This window comes from Diorhabda sublineata, chromosome X, assembly GCF_026230105.1.
Source record: "Diorhabda sublineata isolate icDioSubl1.1 chromosome X, icDioSubl1.1, whole genome shotgun sequence".
In the NCBI taxonomy this organism is placed as follows: Eukaryota; Metazoa; Arthropoda; class Insecta; order Coleoptera; family Chrysomelidae; genus Diorhabda; species Diorhabda sublineata.
The window spans coordinates 26,041,549-26,068,718 of record NC_079485.1 but is presented as its reverse complement, the minus strand read 5'-3'; the positions used below and the strand labels follow the sequence as shown (position 1 = coordinate 26,068,718).

The following is a 27,170-nucleotide window of genomic DNA, read 5'->3' as shown; positions in this document are numbered from 1 at the left end:
TATGATAAAAACAGACAATTCATGAATAAAAAAACTTCTCATTTTCCAATGAATATCTTGTTTATTTCCAAAATGTTTTTATAACTCTGTTAAATAATACTAACTATGAAATAGTACCAATATTGAAATCCTGGAATTCGTATATTAGTTTAAAAAATCTGTAACGTTTTGTTTAACTTTTGGAATTTGTGCATTCATTTTCTTATATGCCCTTCTTTGTAGAAAAAATGCTTTGTGAAAAAGTCTGGTTTTAGAATTTAGAAGTACTGTACTTTAGGTGACGATAGAAAAATTTTAGTTTCTCTTTGACATTTTCTACGATATTTTAACTTATTTCTTCTTTCATTTTTTCTCTAATTTCGCTATTTTGACATATTACATTATTCTCTAAGTAGCTATCAAGCTTTGACTCTTTATATTATTTTGAAAAACTAATTCTGCAGCAGGTTTAGAATAAGAAAGTGGTTTTTCATTTGAAAATCCTGTCAAATTCTTTCGAATTTTTGCTTTTTTGTTTCACTATTTGTTTTCCAACTATTCCTCTTAGGCCTTTTTTCTCTGGAATTCAAAAGAGAAACATGTCCTGCTGGACCTTTCCATATTTTAGCTTTGATAATTAACCCTTTTTTGATTTTATTTTTTCCTGGTGTTTCCTATCTTATTCTTTCTTTACTAACTGTGCCTCTATCTGACACAATTTCTATGGATGTAAGAATTGGACGTGAGCTGAAAATTTTTTATGAATTTTTAGTAATCCATAAAATTTTGGAATTATAGAGGAACTCATCTTTAGGAACTTACCTAATGTCCAATTTTACAATCTAGAGTAAAACTACTTAGATTAAACTACGATTTGCATTCTAGTTTAAACCAATAATAAACAAGATTGCTCTATTTTACAGGTCACAGAGCCCTGCAGAGAAGCAACTCCTATATCAGGACCTCCTCCTTAGAAAAATTCTTCTCATCCTACCAAATTTAACCAACGAATCTCTCCCTCACCTCACAATGAATTTACTGCCAGATGTCAAATGTATAACCAAAATGTTTCCGATACTTGTTGTACCTTTGGTTAACCTTGTAAAAAAATACAAGGAAATGTTTTCGAAAAAAGCGCAACAAATTTAAAAAATAAATGATACAATTTAAATATTCGCACAAGAACGAATAACTTTTTATTTTCTCGGCGCGTTGACAATGTTTATAATTTCTTCATCATTATCGTTGAGTTCATCAAATATAAAGTTCGAATCTTCAATCATTTTACCCTTTATAATAAAAATGTAAAAATATTAATAACATGTAAAAGTTGGGCTTGAATCCTCCGTTTCATGTTGAACTGAAGTTTAAACTACCCCCAGACCGCCGGTAACGTTTAAACCAAAGTTTGTCAGTAAACGCCATCTTTAAACCATGATTTCTGTAGTTTGAACTTCGCTTGTAAAATTAGTACTAATGTTGTTTTCAAGGAAAAAAATAATAACCACCTTGTATCAGTTAGATATATGTAACAAATGAAAGGACAAAAATTTCGAAATTTTATGAGAATAACCCTTTTAATGCTCACAGGGCAAGACCAGAATCTATAAAACGTGTTTAAGACCTATTTTCACATATGCCTCAGAAACTAGAGCCGAGATCAATAACAAAGAGAATAATTGGAACCACAGAGATGAAAATACTGCGAACTGTCAAGGGAGTCACTCTCTGGGACCGAATAAGAAGTGATGACATAAGAGAAGAATTGGGCGTACAGGATGTGGTGAGATGGGCCAGGGCACGAAAAAGATTCTGGAGGGATCACGTAGAAAGAATGCCAGAAAACAGATGGGCAATGTGGGCTAAAACTCCGAACACACGCAGACCACCAAAGAGGTGGTACGAGAGCTGGAGTTCAGCTTCTCAGGAGGATCCAAGACGAGGGCCTTCTTCAGGTGCCATCAGAATTTAATGAATGTTGTCTGCGACCAGGTCCACGTTTTCCTTCTATTATTAATTTCAGTATATCATACTCTTATTGTTGTAAGTAACTCTCTTTCCTTTCCCATACGTCTAAGCACTTCATCGTTAGTTATATGTTAAGTCCACATTTCAAAAGCCTCGAGTCTGTTCATGGTGTCCACTTTTAATGTCCATGTTTCTGCTCCTTACAGGAGAACTGAGTGCACGTTCGCCTTTACAAAACTGTAATTTTAAGTTCAAGGTTGTGTTACATAATAGATTTATCACCTTTAGGAATATGGCTCAAACTTGTTCTGTAGGTTAGGTTCTACATTTGTCGTTATGCAGCTGCCACCCATCACAAAATTTATTTTATTATTACAGATAACCGTATAAAAAACAATATAGATGCCAAGAAGAAAATTTTTGTAATGGATTAAGGTCATTAAAAGGTAGATGTAAACTGATTAAAATCAAGAATCGTAAGTCTTTAGATCCATTGTTATGTAGATAATTTTTAATAGCTCTCGTATTTTTAAATAATCTAATTTAATAAATTATAATTGTTTATGCATTTTAGTTAATGCAAAAATTATTTTAATTACTATATCACGTACTGGCCTCCATATCTTCTAAAATATAGTAAATTATTATGATTACAAACAACTGCCAGTATTATGATTTATGACTATTGTTTACTAAACGACTTTTTGAATACGTGCTTAACAAAATATAAACAACTTATTCATCAAATTCTATTAGTATATCCACTCGTCATTTGTTTTTTTTTTGCTACTTCAGATAAGATACTGTAATAGTCTCATAAAAAACCATAGATGAAATAAATGTACGCAGGCAATCCTTCGAATATTACATAATTCCATTCATAGACCAACCATTTATTTACCAGAATAAAAATGTTTTATAATAATATAAAACGAAAACTTATTAGAAAAAATAAATTAAATTTGGATAAAACAAATTTCTGAAATGTAAATAATTTGAAATTGTTAATGAGTGGGAGAATGACAAATATTTTTCAGCTAGCCACGATAGTCGCGGAGAAACTTGATACTCTCGTCAAGTACGTAACACTATATACGAGGTTTATTCCAGAAATATCGAATCTACGTTTATATCTCCGCATTGGTAATAATTTTAATTATCCAGTTAGTGATATAATACGTTCCCGAAGCAGTATTTGCAGAAGTAAGTCTATTTGCAGTGCAGAGGTATCAATCGACTATTTTTCATCCTGTCATTTGAAGTGGGAAAAAACCAAAAGTCACATTGAGTTACGTCGTTAATACTCATGGTGCATTCCATTAAGCGTTCACGGCGCCTGAAATACTCTTTTGGACATTCCATCCAACTGCAATCCTTGTGGTCGCGTTGACTAACGTTCACGATGATCCTTGTCAAGAGGAGGCGATAACTAGAGGAATATATTCATTCCATCATCTGCGCATGCATTTTCTTGCTACGAGGGTCGGTCGGAGGTATCGGTCAACTTTTGTAATGAATTTATACGAAGGGCTACTTATAAGATCCTAAATTGTGCGTTATGCTTTCCGTTATAGGTATATTAGGACAAATAAATGTATATGTTGAGATTTCAAGAGGTAGTTAGTTGGTTTAAATTAATTTAAAACCCTCGCTTCCAAAACAAAGTCAGTTTATTTGAAAGAAAAATTTTAATATAAATATAGGTATAGGTATAAACAAATTGCTTCAATACCTACATCAAAGTAAAAATTAACAATATTGATGATCATTTTCTGCAGTGTTTGACTTGATTAGATCTGAGTTAACAAATTCTTCTAATATTTTAAAGTCCCCCTTAGAAGCTTTCGAATATGCAGTTTTCTTTTGGTTTTTTTTTGTTTAGTTGATACAAGAGAGAATTATTTTGTTTTCACAGAAGTTTTCTATATTGGAGTTTTAGGTACTTACTCTTTAGATGGAACCCCTAAAATTAGTTTGGAAGCAATCATCTGCTTATCACTTTTTGGAATTTCTAAATGCTGTATTTCATCTGATCCATGTAAATAATGTGATTTATAATATATAATATCACAATGGTCTGACTCAAGGTTTCTTTTGACGACAATTTGGCTAACACATGATTTATTTAACTTGCAAGATCCCTGTGACTTTAGGTTCCGTTTCCGATTTTGAAATGATACTAAATTTTGTTTCTTTTAGGAGCGTTTGAATTCAAAATAAACATGTTCATAATTGCTTCGAACTTTTTTCCCAGATTTTGTGTCTTCCTAAATCTAATAAAAATTATTATTTTATACTCACCATCAAAACTTGTGTTTGTGCTCCAGATGACTTCTCAAGTCTTCATTAAATTTAAAAAAGAGCCTGCATTCCACACACATATATTTTGTTTCACTTCCATATTCAATCCACTTGGATGATTTATTATGAATGTTTCTTAAATGTTCATTTAAGTTAAACTGGGTTGAAAAAAACTTGTCACATTCAAAATTACGACAAAAAACATTCAGATTCAGAGTAGTTTGAGAAAAGTGAAAAGTATTCAAAAAATCAAAAACAAAACAAAACCGAATTCAAAGTTTTGTTATGTTATATGTATTATAATTTATTATTTATTCGCATGCGCAGATGATGGAATATACTCCTCTAGTTATCACCAAGTGAGCATTTAACTATCGCCGCAGAAGATATTTTGATTTTACTTCAATGTAAATCAGTTAAGCATACTACTAAAAAATTCAATAACTTATAAATTACAACATAACCTCTTAAAGCTTCCGCTTTGTTTTGTTTTTGTTTTGCCATTCGTTAATATTTATCTCAACGCTCAAAACGCTTCTTAAGCTATTCGACGATTACGATTATAACGCTCTGGGCTAAGTGGAACGGGAAAAATCGTGGTTGTCGTGAGTGCTTAGTGGAATGCACCCTTAGTGTTTTGTTAAATATTGTTGCACTGACCTGACCCTTTATCGTGATGAAGCAGCCTATACAACATATTTAATTTATGTGATCAAGTAATCCCTTTCCTGTATAATCTTAACAAACACTCAACATTGTTTTCCGTTTGCTCCGGCGTGTGTTTTTTGGCCTTGGCGGCTTAGAACGTTTCCACTGTGAGGATTGTCTCTTGTCTCGATCATTACCAATAATAATCCAGCTAGTTTTCCAAGAAGATTAACTTAATATAACTTTGTACAATGACAAAAAAACAAATCGTTTACGAACTAACACGTCAAATTAGTAATTGCGCACATAAATGAGTTCGTCAATACTCATTGATGACGCTTATGCTTAATATAAGTTTTGGCGCGGAGATATGAAGATAAGCATGATACTTTTTGGACAAACCTCGTATTATTAACTATATGATTGAATTTTAGTTAATATAATATGAAGGAAGATACTTCACTATAAGTTTGGAAAAATTATGAAACTTTCCATTCTTATGTAGGTTTTTTAAACAAAAAAAATAAAGTTACCCTCAACATTTGTTAGTGTACACCGTTAAAATTATTGAACCACCCTGGTAAATTATAAAACGAAATATAAATCACGGCTCCTTTTTGTACATTGAATCATTATATATTTTACTGCAATTAAAAATATTAACAAAAACAATGTAGATACAATTTTTTAAAGTAGTTCATATCGATGTCTGGCAATAGAATTTCAGTGTTCAATGGGGTGAGAATAGAGGCTTTGCATGATTATGCTCTGCCGAAGAATCGAGTTGCGGTTACAGTAGAGACTCCCTTCGCGTCAGTTATCCGAATACTGCGTTCGTATTAGGAAACTAACAGCGTGGAATAGAAACGTGGAACTGCGCGTTCTAGGGTAACTTAAGGCAATAGAAGATCGATATGCAGCAGGTTATGTACGTCGAAGTCGAACCATAACATCCTCAACTCTCTGAACTCTTTAAGAACGTATGATTCATTTACACTACCACAATACGGCGAAGACCATTAAGAATACCTAGGTTACTTCCCAGACATATATATTTTAGTCTATAGTGCGTACAGACTGGTTTTTAGCTGTATAGTGGAATGTCCTTTATTCGGATCTTAACTAGACTTAGTTTAATTAGTACTAGTCAACTACACAAAGTTTTGTGAGGGTCAGGGCAACTATAAAGATTATTTTTGGCCAGAGAAGTGATTCCATATCAAAAAGGAACAGTAATTTTGTGAAGAAGTCTGATGCATGATGATTGTAGACAACTTACAGACACTATAACAAGAGATGTTCCAAACTTTATTGCACCCAATATTTATCCTATTAGAGCCAATTTCATTTTCATGGATGACAATGCTAGAGATACAGAATAGTCAGAGCAAATTTGCCAGACATAAATTGAACACATGAGGAATTTGGTAGGACCACCAATCTCAAACAGAGTTAATCCTACTATCGCCCTCCAGGAATTCACACTTGTGGTTCAATAAAAATGGGACAACATTCCAATGGATACCATTAACGCCTTCAATGTTTCCATAAACAGGCGGGGTTCAGTTCTTACTACACCAAATATTAATGCAATGTTTTCGCTCTAAAATGTTTTTTTTCTCCAAATTTCAAATTCTGTCTTTAGATGACATTCGGAGGCATTACTGATTCGCCATATAAAAAAGCTAACAATTTTGTGGCCGGGATCAGAGAGATTACTTATAAGGTGATAAGTGATCAATTTCGATCAGTTTAGTACGTTAATTTATAAATTTACAGTTCATACACTCAACTTCAGTTTTAATTATTATTATTGAGCAGTTTCCAGCTTTTCACGAACACATACAAAAATTTCTATACCGATAAGCTACGTTTATGTCGAAAAGCCATGAGATTTCGTTAGAATTAATAATAAACTGCATGTCTGACATCTAATTGAGTTTGAACCTTATACTACAAAACAATAATTAATAAAAGGACTTAATTGCAAATTTGTGATGTACGAAAAGCAAATTTTGTACATAAAAACATTACATTATGAAGTGTGGGAGAGGGAAATACTCCGAAAAATACTGGGGATGAAGAATTACCAAGAAAACACAAATGGAGGTAGAGGGAATTAGAAGATGTAGCAGGCCAAAAAATAAATAGATTGGTGAAGTAACATCAAATTTTAGAAGAGTGGAGAGGAGAGAAACGGAGAGAGATGTAGTAAAAAGAGTAAAGAACTGAACTTAAAATTTGAAAGATATATATTTTGTAATCTTTTGAATCGTAAACAATTTATATCAATAGTTTGTAATGTAATTTTTCGTAACTGTTTCGTTTGAAGGTCAAATAGTCCGATTCGTTTTACGTCATAAATTAAGTAAAAAAAACGTCGAAATTCTCACTTTAAATTTATGGAATGAGATCCCACAAATTTCGTGACCAATCCAAAGATCAGTCATAGACACTGCTTCTCTCCTGCAATGTTGTTTCACAAGGACAAAATTAACTTGTTAAAATGTTACTTCAACGTTTCCATAGATTAATGCTCATTCCATTTTCTGATTTACTTGTAGTATAACTGAACCTGCAGTTTAGCTCAAATATCTACTGTTTCATTTCCTAGAATTTTACCGTGGCGAGGGATCCATATAAATTTGATTGTTGAATTTTTAAATTACATTACAAATCAAGGGAAGAATTGGGAAAGAATGGTTGATATGAAGCACGAACTTACAAAAACAAAAAGGGAGACCTACGCAGAAGAAATATAGATGGCAGAGGGAAAAATTGAGGGGATAGAGAGGAATTAAATGACAGGAAAGAATGGAAACCGCTGTGGAAAAAGAAGTCCACGTAATGACTCAATTCCAATAAGTTTTACACCTGATAAGGTAAAAAGACATCAGGTAATGGCGAGATATAAACTTCAGTAATTAGAGTTTGTGACTCTAATTATCGTTTCTAACAATGATTGGGGAGAATAAGATACTAATATTGTCTAAGCGTTAAATTTCCGGGGTATACAACTGCACCAATACTTTCTGGCTTTCAGGTATTTGTAAATAATATTTGCTAGTTATTATAGTACGCTTTTGATATGTCTGAATTACTAGGTTGATGTTTGTTATAGAAACAGGTATTATCTTCGGAGTATAAACTTTATTTTAGCAATCTCTTGAATAGTATTTCTGAACAAAATTCTGGGAGCTAAGAGAACATTATTACAGATTGACCTTACAAATTTTAATTCTGTTCAGCGTAAATTGCAGAAAGAAATCAAGGCTTATTATTTCAGATTTCAGAATAAATTATTTCGTGTAAAAGCTTAACGTGAATAAATTGTTGGTAAAATGTTTCAATCCATTCTAGCGCAATATTTCTATATATTATGAAATTGAGGTTTTCCAACAAATTGGGTAGTATTAAATAGTTTAAAATGAATCTATCTACTCCAATGTACGTTTCTTGGAGGAAACATATATAATCCTTTTGATTTTTGTGTACTTTCAGGTAACAATATATAAATATGTAAAAATAAATTAACATATTTTTATTATAATAAATAATCAATATCATACACCAATTAAACTCTAATGACTTTTTTATTTTGACTCAATATATACTGATTCTCAATTATTTTAATGTCTATCGATAAAAATGATTCAACTTTATACTTCATATTATTAAATATTATTATATGTGTTAAAAAACATTAGAAACGCTTCTTTTTAATAAAAAAAAACCTGTACATTCACCACAATTCTAAATATTTTTCGTAAAAAAGGTTCCTAAAGACATTACTTTTGTAGAGAAGGCAATGAATTTTTTATATTACAAATATCAAAATATTTCTAACTAGATTTTTTTTAAATATATGTAAGGCGCAAATTCACAACCAGTTTGGTGAAATAATTTAAAACAGATTTGTTGATTTTATTCGTAACAAAATGAAGTTCGTTAAGTTAACTATTTTTATAATTCAAAATTGTAAATTTTATATGAACTTGCACAATTGCCAGGTGAAAGTGAAAATTTTTAGATTATTTAACCAAACAATTTCATTTCAAGTTTTTTACAATGACAACAACTAATTCAATTGTTTGTTACAGGATGATTTCGATCCGGTTACTGGTATGAGCTATTTAAAGTTGCTCAGTTTAAAAATATTCGATGTTCTAAATTCAAGTTTTTCGCATCGACGGATGGAATGTACCTGACCGCCACGCACTCCTCAATTGACACAAACTTATGTTAATGGAGCCAATATACGAGGTCTGGCTATTAAATGACGAGACTCCGCGTCCAGAGGGCGCCCTAGATGGGTGGGGTAAAAAACGATTAATGCGTTGGGTATCTAGATATCTTGTCTATGCACATTCCAAAACACTTTTAAGTCACTATTATAATATTTGTGCAGTAGCGGCTTGAAACGAACGTTTTTTTTTCTCGTGTCGAAAAACAGGAGCAACGTATCAATCTCAAATTCCTCTTTAAATTGAAAAAAAATCCGACTGAGTGCTATAAATTGTTGCAAGAGGCCTATGGGGACAATTCTCTATCTCGTGCGCGTGTTTTTGAGTGATGTAAGCGCTTTGTGAGGGCCGAGAGAGCTCCTGTGCTCCGAACACTCGCCGTAATGACCAGATTTGGCAGATTGTGCGACTTTCTTTTGTTTCCGAAAATAAAATCTGTTTTGCAAGGGACCCGATTTGAGTCGATGGAAGCGGTAAAGCAAAAAACGGCAGAGCTCCTAAAAGCGCTAATCAAAGAACAATTCCAGCACTGCTTTGATCAGTGGAAAAAACGTATGGAAAGGTGTGTGGCGAGGGGAGAGGAGTATATTGAAGGGGAGCATTCGAATGTAGAATAATTTGTATAATAGAACCCTTTTTCGTAACCAGTTTCGTTATTTAATAGCCAGACCTCATACTGTTGTTTATGATAAACACATAAATACTTATCTGGAACCGTGCAGCAGAAGCACTTGTTTGAAGTGTTACAGTCTCAATTGCAAATTCAGAAATTGTGTACAAGTTAATGGTGAATAAATTGTCAAAGTGAACAATGATTAGATAATGGTATACAGTTATTTAATTTATTACAAAACTGAATGTCTAATTTACACAAAACAATTTATGTATGGTGATCCACATTACACAATTACTTATATATGGAAGACTCAGATACAAGTAGACCAAGTCCACTTTGTACCAACGCTATAGTATACATCAACTATGTTGAATTTCAATGTAATAATGAACCAAGTCCTAGTTCTGATACTATCCTCGAGACAGCCGGAAGTTCTGTTGCTTATTGACAGAATCTTTCAAAATACTACTGAACTAAGCTCAGGTAATCTTTAGCTGCTTTCTATTTACATCAAAACTCAGATTATTCTCACTCTTGACTTCATAACTGAGTTCAATGCACGTCCATTTTCAGTGTCGCAAGTGAGACGTGACCGAGTTTTTACCCACAAGTGTGCTTTAGTCATATACAGTGCGTAAAGTATGGAATAAATTCAATAATTTCTAATCCAAGAGATATTTTCAAAAACCCTCGGACACGTCAATTTTATTTTTCGACGAAGATTTTTTTGAAGAAAAAATTAATATACAGGGTGTTCTCAAAAAAGCTGGGCAGGTAGCAACTTTGTTTTTTAAATAGACACCCCCAATTTTTTTTACATTTTCGGATTCCTTGTAAAATTCTAAGCATTTTTCACTCCCTATACCTAACTTTAACCGTTTTGAAATTAGAGGAATGAACAATTTACTATTAAATTATAAGTAGGCTATGACTTTTTGACACAAAACAGCACTTTATTTCATTTTGCTTTTAATTCGATATTGCCTAAAGTGTTCTTCGATTTCTAAATATCTATCAAAGTATCTTTTTGCATGGTCGCAATAGTTTTTTCTTTTTGAAAAAACATTTTTATAATTAATTTTATTATCAAGATGCGGCTTACTGAGACGCAAAGGATAGAAGTTTTAATCACGATTGGCTATGGGAATAGAACCAGAACGCAACAGGAAGTATGCGAGTTATTTAACCAAAAATATCCCGATCGGACTCCAATTTCGCAATCAACAGTAAGTAAGATTAAAAAAAATTTCGAGAAATTGGTCATGTAAGAGATGCTCCAAAGTCTGGTAGACCATCTGTCTCAGAAGAAACACAATTGGATGTTTTATTAAGTGTCCAAGAACGGCCGCATGTTACAACTAGAGAACTGGCCTTAGAATTAAATGTTAGTAAAACAGCATTGATCAAAACATTACATAAAAGCAAATACCACCCTTACAAAATGCAAGTCCTTCAAGAACTTTATGAAGACGATTATGACAGATGTCTCGAGTTCTGCGAACGTTTACAAGCTATGTGCCTTGAGAATGAAAACTTTGTGAAAAATATTGTGTTTTCGGACGAGGCTACGTTTAATTTAAATGGAGAAGTAAACACGTAAAACTACCGTTATTGGTCGGACGTAAATCCGCATTGGATGCGCGAAGGCCATACTCAGTATAGGGAAAAAATTAACGTATTGGCGGTTATTGTAGGAAACAGTATTGTAGGGCCCTTTTTCATTGAAGAAAGTTTAACTGGTGAAAGGTATTTGCAGCTTTTACATAACGATGTTCTACCAGCCCTAGCAACGTTATATCCGGGAGAGGATTTACCTAATGTAAACATTTGGTTCCAACAGGATGGCGCCCCGCCACATTACCATGCACAATTTCGCGCATATGTAGATCAAATTTTGCCGAATAGGTAGATTGGAAGAAGGGGGGCGATCGAATGGGCTCCAAGGTCCCCGGACTTAACCCCTTTAGACTTTTTTCTGTGGGGTTACATAAAAGGAAAAGTTTTTAAAACAAAACCTGCTGGAAGAATTAAAAAATCGTATTACTCAAGAAATGCGACGTTATCACACCACTAGTCATTAATAGTGCCCAGAATGGATTTATTAATCGGTTAGGTTATTGCCAGTTAACAAATGGAAGACATTTTCAACATTTGTTAAAATCAAATTATGTAAACTAGGTATTAGAGTTAAAATGTCGTGTAAAAATCGTAATTTTTAAAAAATGTTACCTGAAAACCCGTGGATTCTATTAATTTCGTATAAATTTTTCTCTTGTTTGCAGCAGCTCATGGCCTACTTTGACTTAAATGTAATATCGAGGCGAATTTTAGTTGGGTATAGGGAGTGTTACATGAAAAATACTTAGAATTTTACAAGGAATCCGAAAATGTAAAAAATATTGGGGGTGTCTATTCCATACTTTACGACCGCACTGTATATAATACTTCTATACGGACAGTTTCTATAATTGGAAGCTATTCCGACTAAGGAAGACAGAATGATAACACTTTCTCTATCCTCCGATGTTCTAGCTCGGTTCTGCGCATTCTCAAGCATGCGCAGTATAGATAAAGTGTCTTGAACGAGAGAAAAAAATGAATATTGTCGCACCGTAACGTAGTTTTTCCCATACCAACTGTCCATATAGGGCTTTAGTGAGTTTTGTAAACTCAGATTGAAAGTGAGGTTAAGGACATCATGTTGTCAGATGTTATCATCAAAATAAGCAAGTAAGTACACAATACTAAATGATTGCAAACATCATTGACGTAAATAATCTTATAAATAATATTTTAGTAATATAGTTTCTTTTGCTACGAGGACCAGACGGTTGGATCACCAATGATAATGGTGAATTTTAAGTGGTTATTGAGAATAATAACTCAAATTACTCGTTTGTTTTATTCACTGAGCAGTTACGTCATTATCTGAGTATAAGATACTCATATAACTGAATGTCTCAGTTCACTTGAATGTAAATAGGAAGCACCTCTTATTTATTGTTTACAGTTCTCTATTGAAGTGCTTTAAATTTTTTATTTGAAGATTTCGGCAGTTTAATACACATTATTTGTGTTGAATAGTTGTATTCTGCGATAGATATTTTATCTGAATCAGAAGAAGATTGATCTTCAGACGAATACAATTTTACGTTAGGATTGCAACTCATTGTATTTGATATTGGTTGGCGTGCAGAACTGGAAAAAGATGTCGCAGAAGTCTTGCAGGATAAAAAATATGTACTAAAAGAAGGTAGATAGGAGCGAAACCAATTATTGGGACAACCTACAAGGGTTGAGACAGGCAAAGACTCTTCGGGGAAACTATAACCGTAGAAGATATGCTGAATGTATCAACCTAAGTAAGAACAATCTACGAATACTAACAGGAGATCTATCGGGGCACTGTCGCTTCAACAAACACCTGAAGACGCTAGACCTAGCAGATAATGCGGCGTGCATGTTTTGTTGCACAAAGAACGAATCCTCTATCCACATTCTTTAGAACACTAAGGAACTCTAGAGCACCACACCTGGAATCGTATGAAGTAGAAGACAGCCTTTGGCAGCCACAACCATCCCACATTCTGGATTTTCTAAGAGGAGTGGGATTAACGGATTAGCTGTAAACACGGGGTTCCCAAGTATCGCAGCAGGATAAATCCTTTGGGTGGCGGTGTATATGATACTCCAATATCTACACACAAGCAGATGTAGAAATAAAGTTGGTTTATTTTCTTTCAAAAATTCTTGAGATTTCAATCGAACGAAGTCCAGTATTCTGGACTTTTAGGGGTTTTAACACTAAACTTCGTCAATAAAACATATATTATTGCTAAGTTAGTCGTTGAATTTCTTTAACACAACATAACAAAATTATTAAAATTTTCCAACTTTAACTTTAAACTTCTTTAGTTCAACAGTAGCTAAAGTGGACATGGTTCATTTGTACTCATAACCCTTCATATATAGATAATAATTTTCCAAAATCATTGATTGTTCATGAATTTTGTATGCATTATAAAGAATATATATATATATATATATATATATATATATATATATATATATATATATATATATATATATATATATATATATATATATATATATATATATATATATATATATATATATAGAGTAGAAAAATTGAGGCTCAAAAACTCAAAAGACTTTGACATAAAAAGTAAGCTAGCTGAGGTCTTGTCTAAAAATGACTTCAAAAGGAAATCTAAAATCAAGAAAATTTATTCAAGAGAATATTTGGTTCGATTATTGCTTTGAATTGAACACATTTTTGTATGTTTATTATTTGTTGTATGTTCTGGTATGTCAACTCGAGTTATCTTAACCTGTGATTTTTAAGACTGAAATTGTATTTATTTATTCAACATTATGTGATAAACTGTGATATTTTTCAACTATTAAATGTTTTTCATCCTACCTTATTATTTTTATTAACCTTTAATCCACACTGTTAGTTTAACCCACATATTAATGGAACTTTTTTTTATTTCACCCATTTTTTCAAAGAAAGTTGGTAGTTTTATTTAATTTTAATATAAAAAAATATAAATTTTTTTATTAGCAGTCAATATATGTTCTTTTAAAAGGACAGTAGTAAAATGCAATTCTGTAGATAAGTGAAAAAATATATTATAAAAAAAATTTTATCAAATTGTATGATAATTTTTAAGCATATTTTTGGGTGTAATGGTATATTGTAATTTTTACACAAAAACTGGACTTGTTCTGCACTATCCACATCGAGACTTTTTTCTGGTAAATTATATGATGATTCATACCTGTTTTGTCACCTGGAACAATTCCAAAATGTTTCAAGCTATGTTTCTTCTAAATTCAAGTTGATCCACTTGCTGATCTAATCAGGCTAACTGCCATGCGTTCTGAATAGCCATGTCAATACCGTGAGCCAACAAAGGAATTTTTTACCTCTTATGAACACACGGTAAAAACTTATATTCTGATCATTGCTATCAACTCCACCCATGAAATAATTATAAAACTTATCAAATTTGGTTGAGGGATGTAAATATGTTTTTTTTTCTAAAGGGTAAGGTTTCGACTGAACAAAAATTAGACGCAATTGTCACAATACTATTCCCGTGTCTTTATCCAACCGGTAATCGTATTTACCCCTTTCAGTTTTTTATAGTTGGAGCACTTTGAAATTCTGTTGTCTTTTATGGTACCCGTAAGGCCATAATGCCTCTATATTCAAGTCGTGGAGTAAATGCATCGAGGAAAAAAAATATTAAAAAAGAAATGAAATCCGCGCACTATAAAACAACGGTTGCACCAAATCCAAGGTTTCCAATTTATGGTTTCGTTATCACTGATAGGGTGTAAACCATACAATGTGACCTAGACGTAAAGTTCCCACCCACAGTTTGTAACCTCAACGAATAGATTTATTTTGTATATATTGTTTTGTGAGGTGTCTTCCAAAATAAGGTACCATCGCCTCATCTATGCCATGTTTGTGTTCAATACATATAACTTCTTGGTAATAACACATTGCCACTTAGGATAAACACGCCTATAAAACATTTATTTCGTTCACTGTTATATCGGTTATTATATTTTTCTGTGCCGCAAGTCTTATAAATTTTGTGATAACATCGCCATCAAAAAAAGAGGCTGAAAAGCTGCAATGCACTACGTTTTTGTCCAGGTCCGATTTTTGGTTTTCAATATAGTTTTTTTGAGTGCTGATAGAGATCAACTTTTAGCAAATTCGCAGATATGAGTTTTTGTAGAGCAGGCTCTGACGATGTTTATACTTGAAACGGCTGCTGCTGTTGTAAAACTGCTAGGGGTAAATCATCCTCTTCGTTGAAATACATGCCTGTCAAATATTACCTCAATAGCTGAGCAAGAGCAGCAAGAGCTGACTTCCTGGTAAGTGATTGTAGTATTATCCTCGTCTCCGACATCATCATTTGCGTTTTTTGGAGGACACAAAATAATGCTATCAGGAGCTATTGGAATGTCATCTCTCTCCAATTATTCAATTAACTCGTGTAACCTCAATGGTCTCCTAAAAAAATGTAAAGACGTGATTATTATTAGTCTTTTTAAAAGAGCATTACAAAAATATACCTAAAATGGTAAGTAAAAAAGCCGTATTTACCACTTACACATTTTTAGCTTATTTAGAATAACAAAAAACTTACCTCTAATTAAAGATATCAATTTTGAATAAAAAAAAATCACAAAATAAGCTGTGCACGAAGTTGTAGACAACTGGTGAATCGTAATCGGCGAAAATCAACTGTCACTAGATGGCGCTGAATTTGGCTTCTATAGCGGTGAACAGCAATACAATTTGTAAGGGTGTTTGATGCTGTTTAGTTTTTAAGTGATTTTGTAACCCTTTTTAACGTCATAGAATATAGGTGGAGCGGTTTTCAAAGCGGCACATACCTCATACCTATAGTATTATGTGGCTTAGAATTCAAAAACTATTAAAAGTTTGTGTCTTCAGACGTCAGATCTAACCTCACAGCCTCATGAGATAACAATTAATCTGAATGATGTAGTTGAAGATTGGAAATGTATTTGTTCATGTAAGTACGGGAGTAAGAGACTTGAATATCTACACCAAAAAAGGAGTGGGATTAACAGATCAGCTGTAAGCACTGCGTTCCCCGGTATCACAGCAAAAAAGGGGACAAAATAGATCCTTTGGTTCGCAGGGTAAACGAGACCCCAAATCTATACATAAGTTTGAAAAAGAGTTTTATTGGCTAGTAGAATAGGATTTTAACAACATGTAAATTTGTAGCACTACACCTTTTACCACGTTTTTAGTGTTTTATGGATGTGTGGTTGTTTTTATCTCAGAAAACCACTTTAAAAAGGTATATTTTAATATTTTAGACTAAAATTTCAAATAACACTTTATATTGTTTATAAAACAACAAAATTAGTTCGTATTCTGACGTTGTTGCTCAACTCTATTGAAGTTTGAAAGAAAATAAACAGATGTCGCCCACTTCGTAATTTTCGCATGTCTTTTAAAATGACAGTAGTAATATCTAGATTAAATCAAAGCGATATTTATTTCACCCAAGTGCACAAATAATGTACAGAATAGTAAAATTGTGGATCTACATATGACTAGCAATTGTCATCTATCAGTCATGACCTCTCTTCCTCCCCTCACAATACTGTGGGATTTCATATTCCACAAAACAAAAGATCACATAAAAGCATTAAATTTATTAATTTGCAAATATTTCTACTTGCTTCCTATGAAAAGGTGTTGTTAGTAGAGGGTGAAATAAAAGAGATATTTATTACAAAATAAACTATTTAATTTATATACATGCTTAAACACTTATAAAAAATTGTTCAATCGACAGGAATAAAACTGTAAGATAATAGTTCATTCATTTCTGAAACCAAATTTAGTATTACATTGAAAATTAACTTCCAATGTCAAAAAATATCTTGGCAAGCGGGATTTTAGTTCAAAATATTTTCATTCAAATGTAATAAATCTAAATATAATTAATTGAATGAGCAAATCTGAATTATTCTATTGTAACATACATAATCAATTTCATCTTAATATCTCCAAACAAGTAATGAATGGACGGTACTGAAAAATAGTATTTATCAAAAAGTTTCATCAATTTGAAAAAAATTTAGCGAAATATACTTCGTCTGATTCAATTGTTCATCAGCACCAAAGGAATGGACACTTTTCATATACACGAGTTATCAATAAAAATATTGCTCTGAATGATGGACTCAAACGTTTTGAAACTAAGATAGAAGAAGACTCAACAGAATAGAACATCGTTCAAAGTAATAGTCTCTCGAATACAATAAAACAACTTTTCAACAATATATAAGAAGTATAAACAGATTTGCAGTTGAGTTGAAATTTTTGGAAACACCCTGATGAACACACTATTTTCTATCACTTCACCAATAATTATACTGAATGAGATGTGTGTGGATAACAAAGATACAGTCTCCAAAAACCAATTACTGTTTAATTTGGTGCGCAAATATAAGCGCATCTATCTTTAATGGGACTAAATTGATACCTGATGAAGTAAAATATATAAGAGTTAAAAGTTACTGCGGCTAAATGGACTTGACGCAAGCTTGTTGGCAAGACATGGGGACTAAAGTCTAAGATAGTATATTAAATATACCAACAGTCATGAAACACTTCATCAAATACGCACCGCTTGCTTGGTGGTCAAAAACTAAACAAATAACTCAGAAAAATCTGAACAAGATTCAAAGTATGGTCTATCTGGGTGGTATTACAGGGACAATGTCAACCTGTCACACAACAGTCTTAGATGCACTACTAAACCTGCCTCCCCTTCACCTTATAGTGAAGAAAGAGACATTTAGCGGTAATTAATGGCAGACAATCATGGGTCAATAAAAAACTTCCGAACGTTCGAAATGTATCTCTGTGATACACAGATGGTTCGAAGCTAGCGCAAGGAGTTAGATTGAGCATTTGTGGACCAAAATGCAAGCTCCCCCTACCACTAGGAGAACCACTCACCATTTTTCAGGTAAAATTGCTAACAATAAACAAATGTGCTCAGGAATGAATGGATAGAAACGTCTCTAAAAAGCACATTCGCATTCTCTCTAGGTCCTGAAAGCTACTGAATGCACGCCCAAACTAGTGTGGAAATGTAAACTAACTCTAAAAGCACTACTTAACAGAAACAAAGTAACCCTAATGTGGCTACCAAGACACCAGAATATACTAGGTAATGAGGAAGCAGTCGACCTTGCCAAAAAAGAGACAACAACTCCATACCTAGGACTAGAGCTTTACCAAGACCTCATAAAACACCACATCAATAATTAACTGAACGGATGACTGAAGAATCAGATGGAGTCTCACTGGAGAAACACTCCAGGCCCAAGACAATCTAAAAGATTCATAACCATATCAACTAAGAAGTCTGAAAAACTTCTCGTAATGAGCAGAAATGACATGAAACTGATTGTCGGTCTTCTGACAGTTCACTACCACGTCAAACATCACCTTAAGATGATAGGCTAACAAGTGAAACACATAAACCTCAGGAGAATAGACTCCGTTTGGACGAGTCTATTGGAGGCAGAACAACGAGATATAGAATACCTTCTAGGTGTAGGAGCAGAGTGGCTATAAGATCAAAACGACTTCCCAAACAATCTACCTCGATTATCTGAAAACGATAATCGAAATTATCGAAACACGCATAGGACAGTGTAATTGGAGTGGTACTAAACAGTGTGTTCAGTAGATCTTTGGATTGCATTAACTTAAATCTGTTAATATTATGCTATATATACTTTTGATTTAAAAATACAGAAAGAAAAAACATATTTTAAATATATAATTTTTAAGGAACAAAACTGAAACTATTGAATTTGAAAATATCTTTACTAATACAATGGTTTCTGTTGGAATCTTACAGGGTCTAGACCATTGATTCCTAACCGGTGGGTAATTACCACCGCGGTGGTAAAACTTGTATTTCGGAAGGGTAACAATGAGTCAGTTGTTGTCTCGAACGTCGAATTTTAAAATGACAAATCTGAGCGCCGACTACGCGCTGCCATCGCCGCTCGTGCGAGTGAGCACCTCCTTTCCTTGCCGCCCGCTATCAGCCAGACAACGTGCGCATTTGAATTGTATCGTTGAATTAGTGAAGTGATTTCATTTAAACCTTAATATTTTAATTTAGTTTTTTGGTAAGTATTTCTTTGTTATTGTGGATTTTAATTGATAACATGAAATAAGTTTAGTGTTATTTCTTATCGCTTTGCTGTGAACAAAAAATCTCATACTATAGGAGAGGATCTCATTATCTGCTTATATGATGCAGTATCTCTTGTAATTGGCGAGCAACATGTGGCCAAGATAAAGCAGATTTCACACTCCAATACAACAGTTCCAAGTCGTATTGCAGAGATGAGTAGTGACAAACTGTAATTTCTGATATTAAAGAAAGTCTTATGTTAACGCTGCAATTAGACGATTCGACTGATGTAGCTTCGTGCTCGCAATTGTTGCTATTTATACATTACATAAAAGACAATAATGTAAAATGGGAATACTTTGATCATTACTCGCGGCGAAGATGTATTTTTAACTTTGAAACATTTTATTGAAGAAAACAGAATTGATTGGTCAAAGCTAGTTGGTATCGGCACAGACGGTGCTCCTTGATGGGTATTCGTTCGGGATTTCAAACAATAGTTAAACAAGTTGCTCCTCAAGTTTTATCATATCATTGTAAACATTGTAAATCATATTCGTGGGGGCGCCACCAATTCTAGATAGTTCAAAGTTTATAAAAAAAATAGTTATCAGATTGGTTTGAAATACTGTACATTTCATAAGGTGTGAATAAACTTTCATACCCTCATTCTAATCTTCTAATATTTTCCTGCATATTCGCTACACAGGTTTTTGCTGACGACTTTTCTTGTATATTTATTCATAAAATTAAATATCTAACTGTACTTTCAAGTGTAACAAAAATATATTTTTATCTGTATAAATATTTGAAAGATTGTAGGTAACTAAGAAATTATTGCAATCAAGACATAACATGAAACAATTACGTCACAACCTTGTATAACGTATAAAATTTGCTACAATAATACAAATAAATTTGTTTCGATTTTTTCAGCATATATCATGAAATATGTAGAATATTTTTCAAGTCGTCGGGAAGTCCTGATACAATCTCATTTAAACGATGATTGAGTTTTTCTTTGATGGCTAAACTCACAGGTATGACATGTTGATCACATTTTTTAATATTATTTTGGATTCTCAGGACCATGTCTACTATTTCTACTTCCGGTCGACCTTGAGCCCACAACTTCAAATCCTAAAATTTTTATAAAAATCAATATTTAACATCAGGGTATGTTATATTGTTCAATATTCATTATTAAAGTTGATCTTATAATGAAAGCCCACATTTTACAAGAATCACTTAAATATTGAAAACGACACACGAGAAATTTTGGAAAATTCATAGGAATTTATATTTAAAAGGCACACTTACTAAACTAAAAGCTTTGATTAACAAGAGTTGGCACAATTGGGGAAAGCCGTATATAAATAATTTGCAACTTGAAAATAATTCTTACTCAATAGTAGTTAAATATATAAATGGACCTTTTAAGATTTATTTTAATTTATGTGATATCTTACAAGAGTATTATACTATTACGAACAAGTTCGCGAAATGGATATGTAAGCCGGCCCTGCTTGGTTACAATGGAATTTTCAATTTTGACAAAGGCGTATATTTTTTATACATTGTGGAATTCGTTTGAACTCAAGTTTTTTTAGAGCAAGCGGTATATTTACATTGTTTCTTTTCAATAATTTCTAGGAAGGTCTATTTATTTATATGTTCTGATTCTTTATGTTTTAGAATTTTTGAGAAACATGTTTAGTAAGTTAATATCTATCATTGCTAATAGTAAAGTTGCTTTAGATTGTTGTGAAGGTTTGCTCTGCCGTTGCACTATACAAAAAAAATTAAAAAGGATACATAAATATTGATCCGATATCTCTAATGTATCCTTCAAAAATTAATATGCACTCTAAAAAAATGTGAGGTAATTCTGGTCACTACGACAGTATAGTATTTGGATTCATGAAACTTTTATATTGTTGACATATTTCGCAAGATAAGTCTTTCTATGTCCATATTCATACTTGAACACCAACAGCAACAACACATATAAGCATTTTACTACCACAGTATGTTATTCATGAAAGAAATTTAATAAATATAAGTTTTATGTAGCAAAATAAGTTATGTTCCACTGTTAGCTAATTTTTTTCAAGTTGGAATTTCTGGAGCCTTTGGTGAGTATTTCTTATATATTTGTCTATTAAAATGTTTAATTTATCTTGTACTCAATACAAAATGATGAAAATTATGCTGAATGATATTTTTTGCAAACCATATGATTTCAGCTTATTTTCTTCGGACCAGAAATAATTGTTTATTAAAATCTCTTGATTTATACTTACAGCATTTGACAAGGCCTCAGTCTGGAGAGCTTGTAATTTCAAAGTTAAATCACTGTACCTAGCATTGAACCAGGCTGTGAAATTCGGAGATCTGAAGAATTTCTTGTATAATGCCACCCAATCTCCTTTAATTCCTGTATTATTTAAAGTTAACTGAGGTCCAGCGGATTCCAAAGTTGCAAAAAATGAGTCTGGGTTGAAAGGTAAAGGTGATGGCGGTGCCTGCGATTGATAAAATAGAAATTATTCCAAGAATTATCTCAAAATGTTGTCTGTACATTTTTTTTGTATAGTTCACCAATTAGTTGCTTCAACAATATACCAAGCCTCTCTGCACTGTTTTCTTTTCTATTTTTCATTCATTAGTATTAAAGTTTTATTATTATTTTTTTAATACATATTCAACTTCACTTCGAGCATAATATTAATTTATCAGCTCCTTTTTCTTGTGTATATTTCATTAATACTATCAGAAATCAGAATCAATTTCTGTGACTCTAAGGCAAGGTAACATTTACTTCACTTAGCCAATATTTCCTATAGTGTTATCAATAAGAAATAAGCAATGATACATTGAATAGACGACTTGGAAGACCATCTGGTCTATTCTGAGGTTTACACAATACTACATACAACCAAGGTACGGATGTGGTGGCGGATGAATAATGGTATGGAATAGCATCTTAAAGAGGTTTTAATGCTCACAGGTACATTATTGGGAAAGTATTAATCTCTTGGGTTCATTTAATTCTTAATTGGTTTTTTGAAATATTCAATGCTTAGGTACATTTTGAAATATTAGATCCTTAAATTCCCTTGGTACGAGAAAATTTTGCTTGACTGCCTATCGGAAGAATTGTCCAAAATTTCTTTCAAGCAATTGAAATCCAAGTAACGGTATGGCTAGCTAAGAGCACTGACCTTTATCCAATGGGTTTATTACAAGAATTAGTAGATCCACCACACAATTTACAGGAGCTATATCCGTTATCTGTTACCCACTACATTGTTCAATATAGTTTTAGAATAGATAGTAGGTAAAAACGGTTTGAACAAAACAAGGACATTAAAAACAGCGAAACGTGGATTATTAATAAAGCAAAGGAAGAGAAGTTAGATAGATGGGAAAGAAAAATACTCAGAAGGATACTAGGAGATAAAAAGGAGGGATAATTATGGCTGAGAAGAACAAATAATGAAATAAGGAATCTATTTGGAGAAGCAAAACTATATAGTGGCTGGGTCCCATACAGAGAGTGCCAAATTTTAGAGCAACAAAAAAAATTATGGACATAGAACAAAGAGGAATAAAAAAAGGAAAACCAAGGAAACATGGTACACAGAGATGATGGAAGACTTAAGAGAGAGAGAGAGAGACAGAGAAATTCAGGATTGTAAAACAAAAACCAAAAATAAACCAAAAAAATAAAAAACCACTCTATGATATCTAGATACTGTTAAGCTCTAATTGACAACAAAAGATGAAATAATTATTAAAGTAAGCCTCTTATTAAAAAAAATTTTACATTTCAGATTATATCCCCTACAATAGTGGTTGAAAGAAAAAAAACCATTTCTAATATTTTTTAAGATTAAAAAATAAAAATATAAGTTGTCGCAACTAAGAGTTTGAAAAATTTATTAGTAAAAATATATATTCTAGTAAACTGAATACTTAAGGAGGAAAAAACTTACTTTAAATGCATGAATACTCTTCTGGAGTGGCATGAGACTAGCAATGTACCTCTCCAAAGGAATCATAAAACTCTGAGTTAGTTCTAATAAATGTCTCCTCAACAGAGCAGATTGCACCTCAAATGGCCGTTTTGAGCTAATTCCACTTAATAATTTTTTGATGAAGTTTTTATCTTTTTGTAATAAAGGTTTGTAAGCTGTGAACACACCAGGACTAGTATCAATCATTTTTGTTGGAGCTGTTTTCTTAAGTTTGTATTTCTGAGCTTGTCCTGAAAATATCAAATTAGTAATTGATAATTAGGAAAAAATCTCAACATACCCAAATCGTCACTAAGTCTTATTGTATGTGGCCAATGATGTAACGTTTTTCCAAAAAACGGATTAGTAACTCCAAGAATAACAGGGGGTGGTCCCTGACTTTTATTTGTAAATTGTTTAAATTCACTGTCATGTATCGTAAAATAAGGGCGGTAGTCACCACAGTATTGTAAGGGACTGATGAGTCTAAAATTATTCAATATTCATAAGTATTAAATTTTTATGATTATTAATATGAACAATTATACTATAATTTGAAATATCAACAAATATTTGTTTCAATTAACTTGGTCTTACCTTGTTAATGCCAATACCATTGAAGAACAATGAGTTGGAGATGATGCCATTACCACTATGGGTTCAGAAACAATAACCAATTCCCACAATAGATGGATATGTGATAAAACTGGCTGAAGAATCTCGAATAAATTCAAATCTTCAACATTAGTTTGTATTTGATTATCACCAGGTTCACTGAGTAAAGGCAATGTGGAATTTGCTGATGTGGACAAAGGAATATATGTCTAAAAGATCACAATTATAAAACAAATTCGTTAAAATCCATTAAATTTGCATACTAATAGATCAATTATATCAATAAATGTTTCTTAAAACAATTACTTAAAAAAGAGTCAAAATTATTTAGATTCAAACATATTTTCACCTGGAAAACAGAGCCAAGCAATGGTAAATTCAATGTAGAGCCAGGTCGTGGAGGCGGCCATCTTTCAATATTATAACATACTGCTTCTAGAGTAATATCTCCATTTTCAAAATATTCAGGAGCAATGTAGCTACAAATTTTACTAAATAGGTTGTTGAATGGAAGAAAAGAAAGAATTACAACACTCTGCAACAAAGATAAAATTAAACATACACTCAGCTGGTAAAATGCTTCTATATTATACTGAAAACTATGCTTATCTACAACAAATTAGAATTTGGATAATAAATAAAATAGGTTCAAACTGAATAAGAATTATATTATTTATCAAATTACGAAATTTGAAGCAGTTTCTAGTTCTTAGCTTGTTTTCATCCAATACCATATTTTAAAAATATTAATGCTGATGAAGAATTTACTCAATAGTAGTTCATTAATTAGTACTTAGGTAAATACATGTATAATGTGGTGATTCAACTTATTTATTTCCTCTTTTGGAAATCTACAATTGACTATTTATGTTTCCAATATATAGATGAAAATATTGAGCATATAAGGTAGTACTTAATAAAAAAATATACCTTCAAAACAATTATATACATGACAACTGTTTTTAAAGTTCAAAAATACCATTATATTACTCACTTTTTGAAAATATCCCCTTGGCAAAGTAATATCCTTGACTTGTCGAAAATATACATATCCCCAATAGAAGGAGGCATCTACCTGCAACGCAGTAGGGCACTTGGAATTGTAGTTGTGGTGCTCATTACTAAGGTTTTTTGAACCTTGATTATTCTGAAGTCTTATAATAAAATTAGTATCTCCCATACAACCAGAATTGGAATCGGGAAATGCCAAATAGCATACATTTGAGATTTCTTGTTTTGTAAGGTTAATATGTTTGGGATAGATACTCTGAAAAATAAATAAAAATATTGACAACCACATTGATCCATGATTTAGTTTAAGAATATTTTAAATGCCACATTCATAGATACTAGATTTGAGAATTCCCATTCTATATATTATATTTCAAAGCTGATATGAATATTGCTGGATAAATCTTAATTAATTAGTTATTTTGTTGAAAAAATTATCTAGTATCATACATAACATTCAATATATGTTTAAAACAGACATTTATTTATAATAGGAATGCAAATTTAAATGTACAGATACAAATAACTAAAAAGAAAATTACAATGAATCTATTTAAAATATCTTCTAATCAGCAGAAAAATTAACCTTCCCATAAAGACTACAATTCTACTTTCTATGAAATAATGAAATCTCTGTGTATCTTTTATAAATTGCAAGTGGTACATAACAATTATTCTCATGGGACTGTCACAATACAATATCCCAGAACAGATTTGTATCTAGTTGCCTACTATTAATGAATCCATTAGATCAAAAACCTCATGATCTTGCCATGAGCTCAGCTAGAATCTCAGAGTCGCAAATCAAGCAGAGGGCATTTGCATCTGGACAGAAACATCTATAACCTGCCTCATATTAATAGATAATTCCCCAATATCATGTTGTTAATTCATAATTAATACCTTTAGCTTGGTTTTTAAAACATTTTTTTCCATGAATAACTCTTAAGTGAGTGATTATGAAGTACTGTATAGATTCTAGCTCAATGAATTATATTTGTTTCCCAAATAAAAAGTCACGATTTCCACTAACAGATGAAGTAAAGAAGCAATATTATTTCTGAACCATTGATATTGTAACTGGGTTGTCATAGAGAAATTTCTAATAAAAAAGTATTTCATTTTAGAACTAGTAAGTGGGTCTTTAATACAAAATGCTTCAAATTGAAACGCTTACCTCGAGAGCTTGTCCTAGTTCCAGATCAAATGTTACAACACATATGCAATATAACCAATTGTGAAAATTATCCCAAGCATCTCCAATTTTATTTTCAAATAATTTATCTCCATCTGTCATAATTAATAAATTATACAAACATTCTTATTTTGACATTTTAACCTTTCAATTAAACTGAAATGTTTGACATATCAACAGACATTCATACTTCTTCTATAGATAACCTTTACATATGGAAATCTTCTTGAAATCAATTCACATTACTTTGCCATTTTTGACAAACTTCACTTTGCTGTTACAATTCACAATGCAGATCCGGCTCGATTAACAATTTATATAAAAAAGTGGAGTCTGGAGAATAAACAAATTAAATAAAAAAGTTCGGTTTTTCAAAAATCTATTCCAATAGACACTAATCTATATGCACAAGATATTAAAAAAAAGTACAAACACCTTAATTTTTATTGTATTGTATATTCATACTATGACACACACAGCTTCAAACAGAATGTAAAAATATTATCTGAACATCCTCGAAAAACTGAGAATAAACCTTGCTACAGAATATTACATGAATCATGTATTAAGTATAATGGACCAATAAATATAAATAAACTTTTAGGAGATTCACATTTGACGGTATTTAATTTTTGAAGACGGCACTGTATACTTTACAGAAGTATCAACCTAAAAAAATGTCAACAGAATTGTGAAAAACGCATATTATCTTTACGCAAATTAAAAGGAAAGAAATAAAATTTTCAAAACAAATTGATATACAAATGTTTAGCAATCGTCTACTAAATAAACTACAATTAAACGTCAGACTCAGAT

The 27,170-nt window shown here is 32.0% G+C and overlaps 2 protein-coding genes across 2 annotated transcripts in view; one reads left to right on the top strand and one right to left on the bottom strand.

Annotated features, from left to right (window-relative positions):
• LOC130451234 (hrp65 protein-like) overlaps window positions 1-9,161 on the top strand; it is a 61,667-nt gene extending 52,506 nt beyond the window's left edge. Inside the window, exon 5 of the mRNA XM_056790121.1 lies at window positions 8,997-9,161. Within this exon, the coding sequence (XP_056646099.1) occupies window positions 8,997-9,104 (108 nt within the window). The 3' untranslated portion in view covers window positions 9,105-9,161. The remainder of the gene's footprint in view (window positions 1-8,996) is intronic.
• A 7,913-nt stretch (window positions 9,162-17,074) lies between these two features.
• Window positions 17,075-27,166, bottom strand: LOC130451232 (protein DENND6A). Its single transcript, XM_056790117.1, has 8 exons — window positions 26,337-27,166; window positions 25,143-25,415; window positions 24,498-24,683; window positions 24,131-24,357; window positions 23,835-24,019; window positions 23,513-23,784; window positions 21,818-22,039; window positions 17,075-20,654 (listed from the first exon to the last, which is right to left on the bottom strand). Exons 1-8 carry the CDS (start codon window positions 26,454-26,456, stop codon window positions 20,457-20,459), a joined length of 1,683 nt encoding a protein of 560 aa, XP_056646095.1. The 5' UTR covers window positions 26,457-27,166; the 3' UTR covers window positions 17,075-20,456.
• Between the last annotated feature and the right edge of the window lie 4 nt (window positions 27,167-27,170).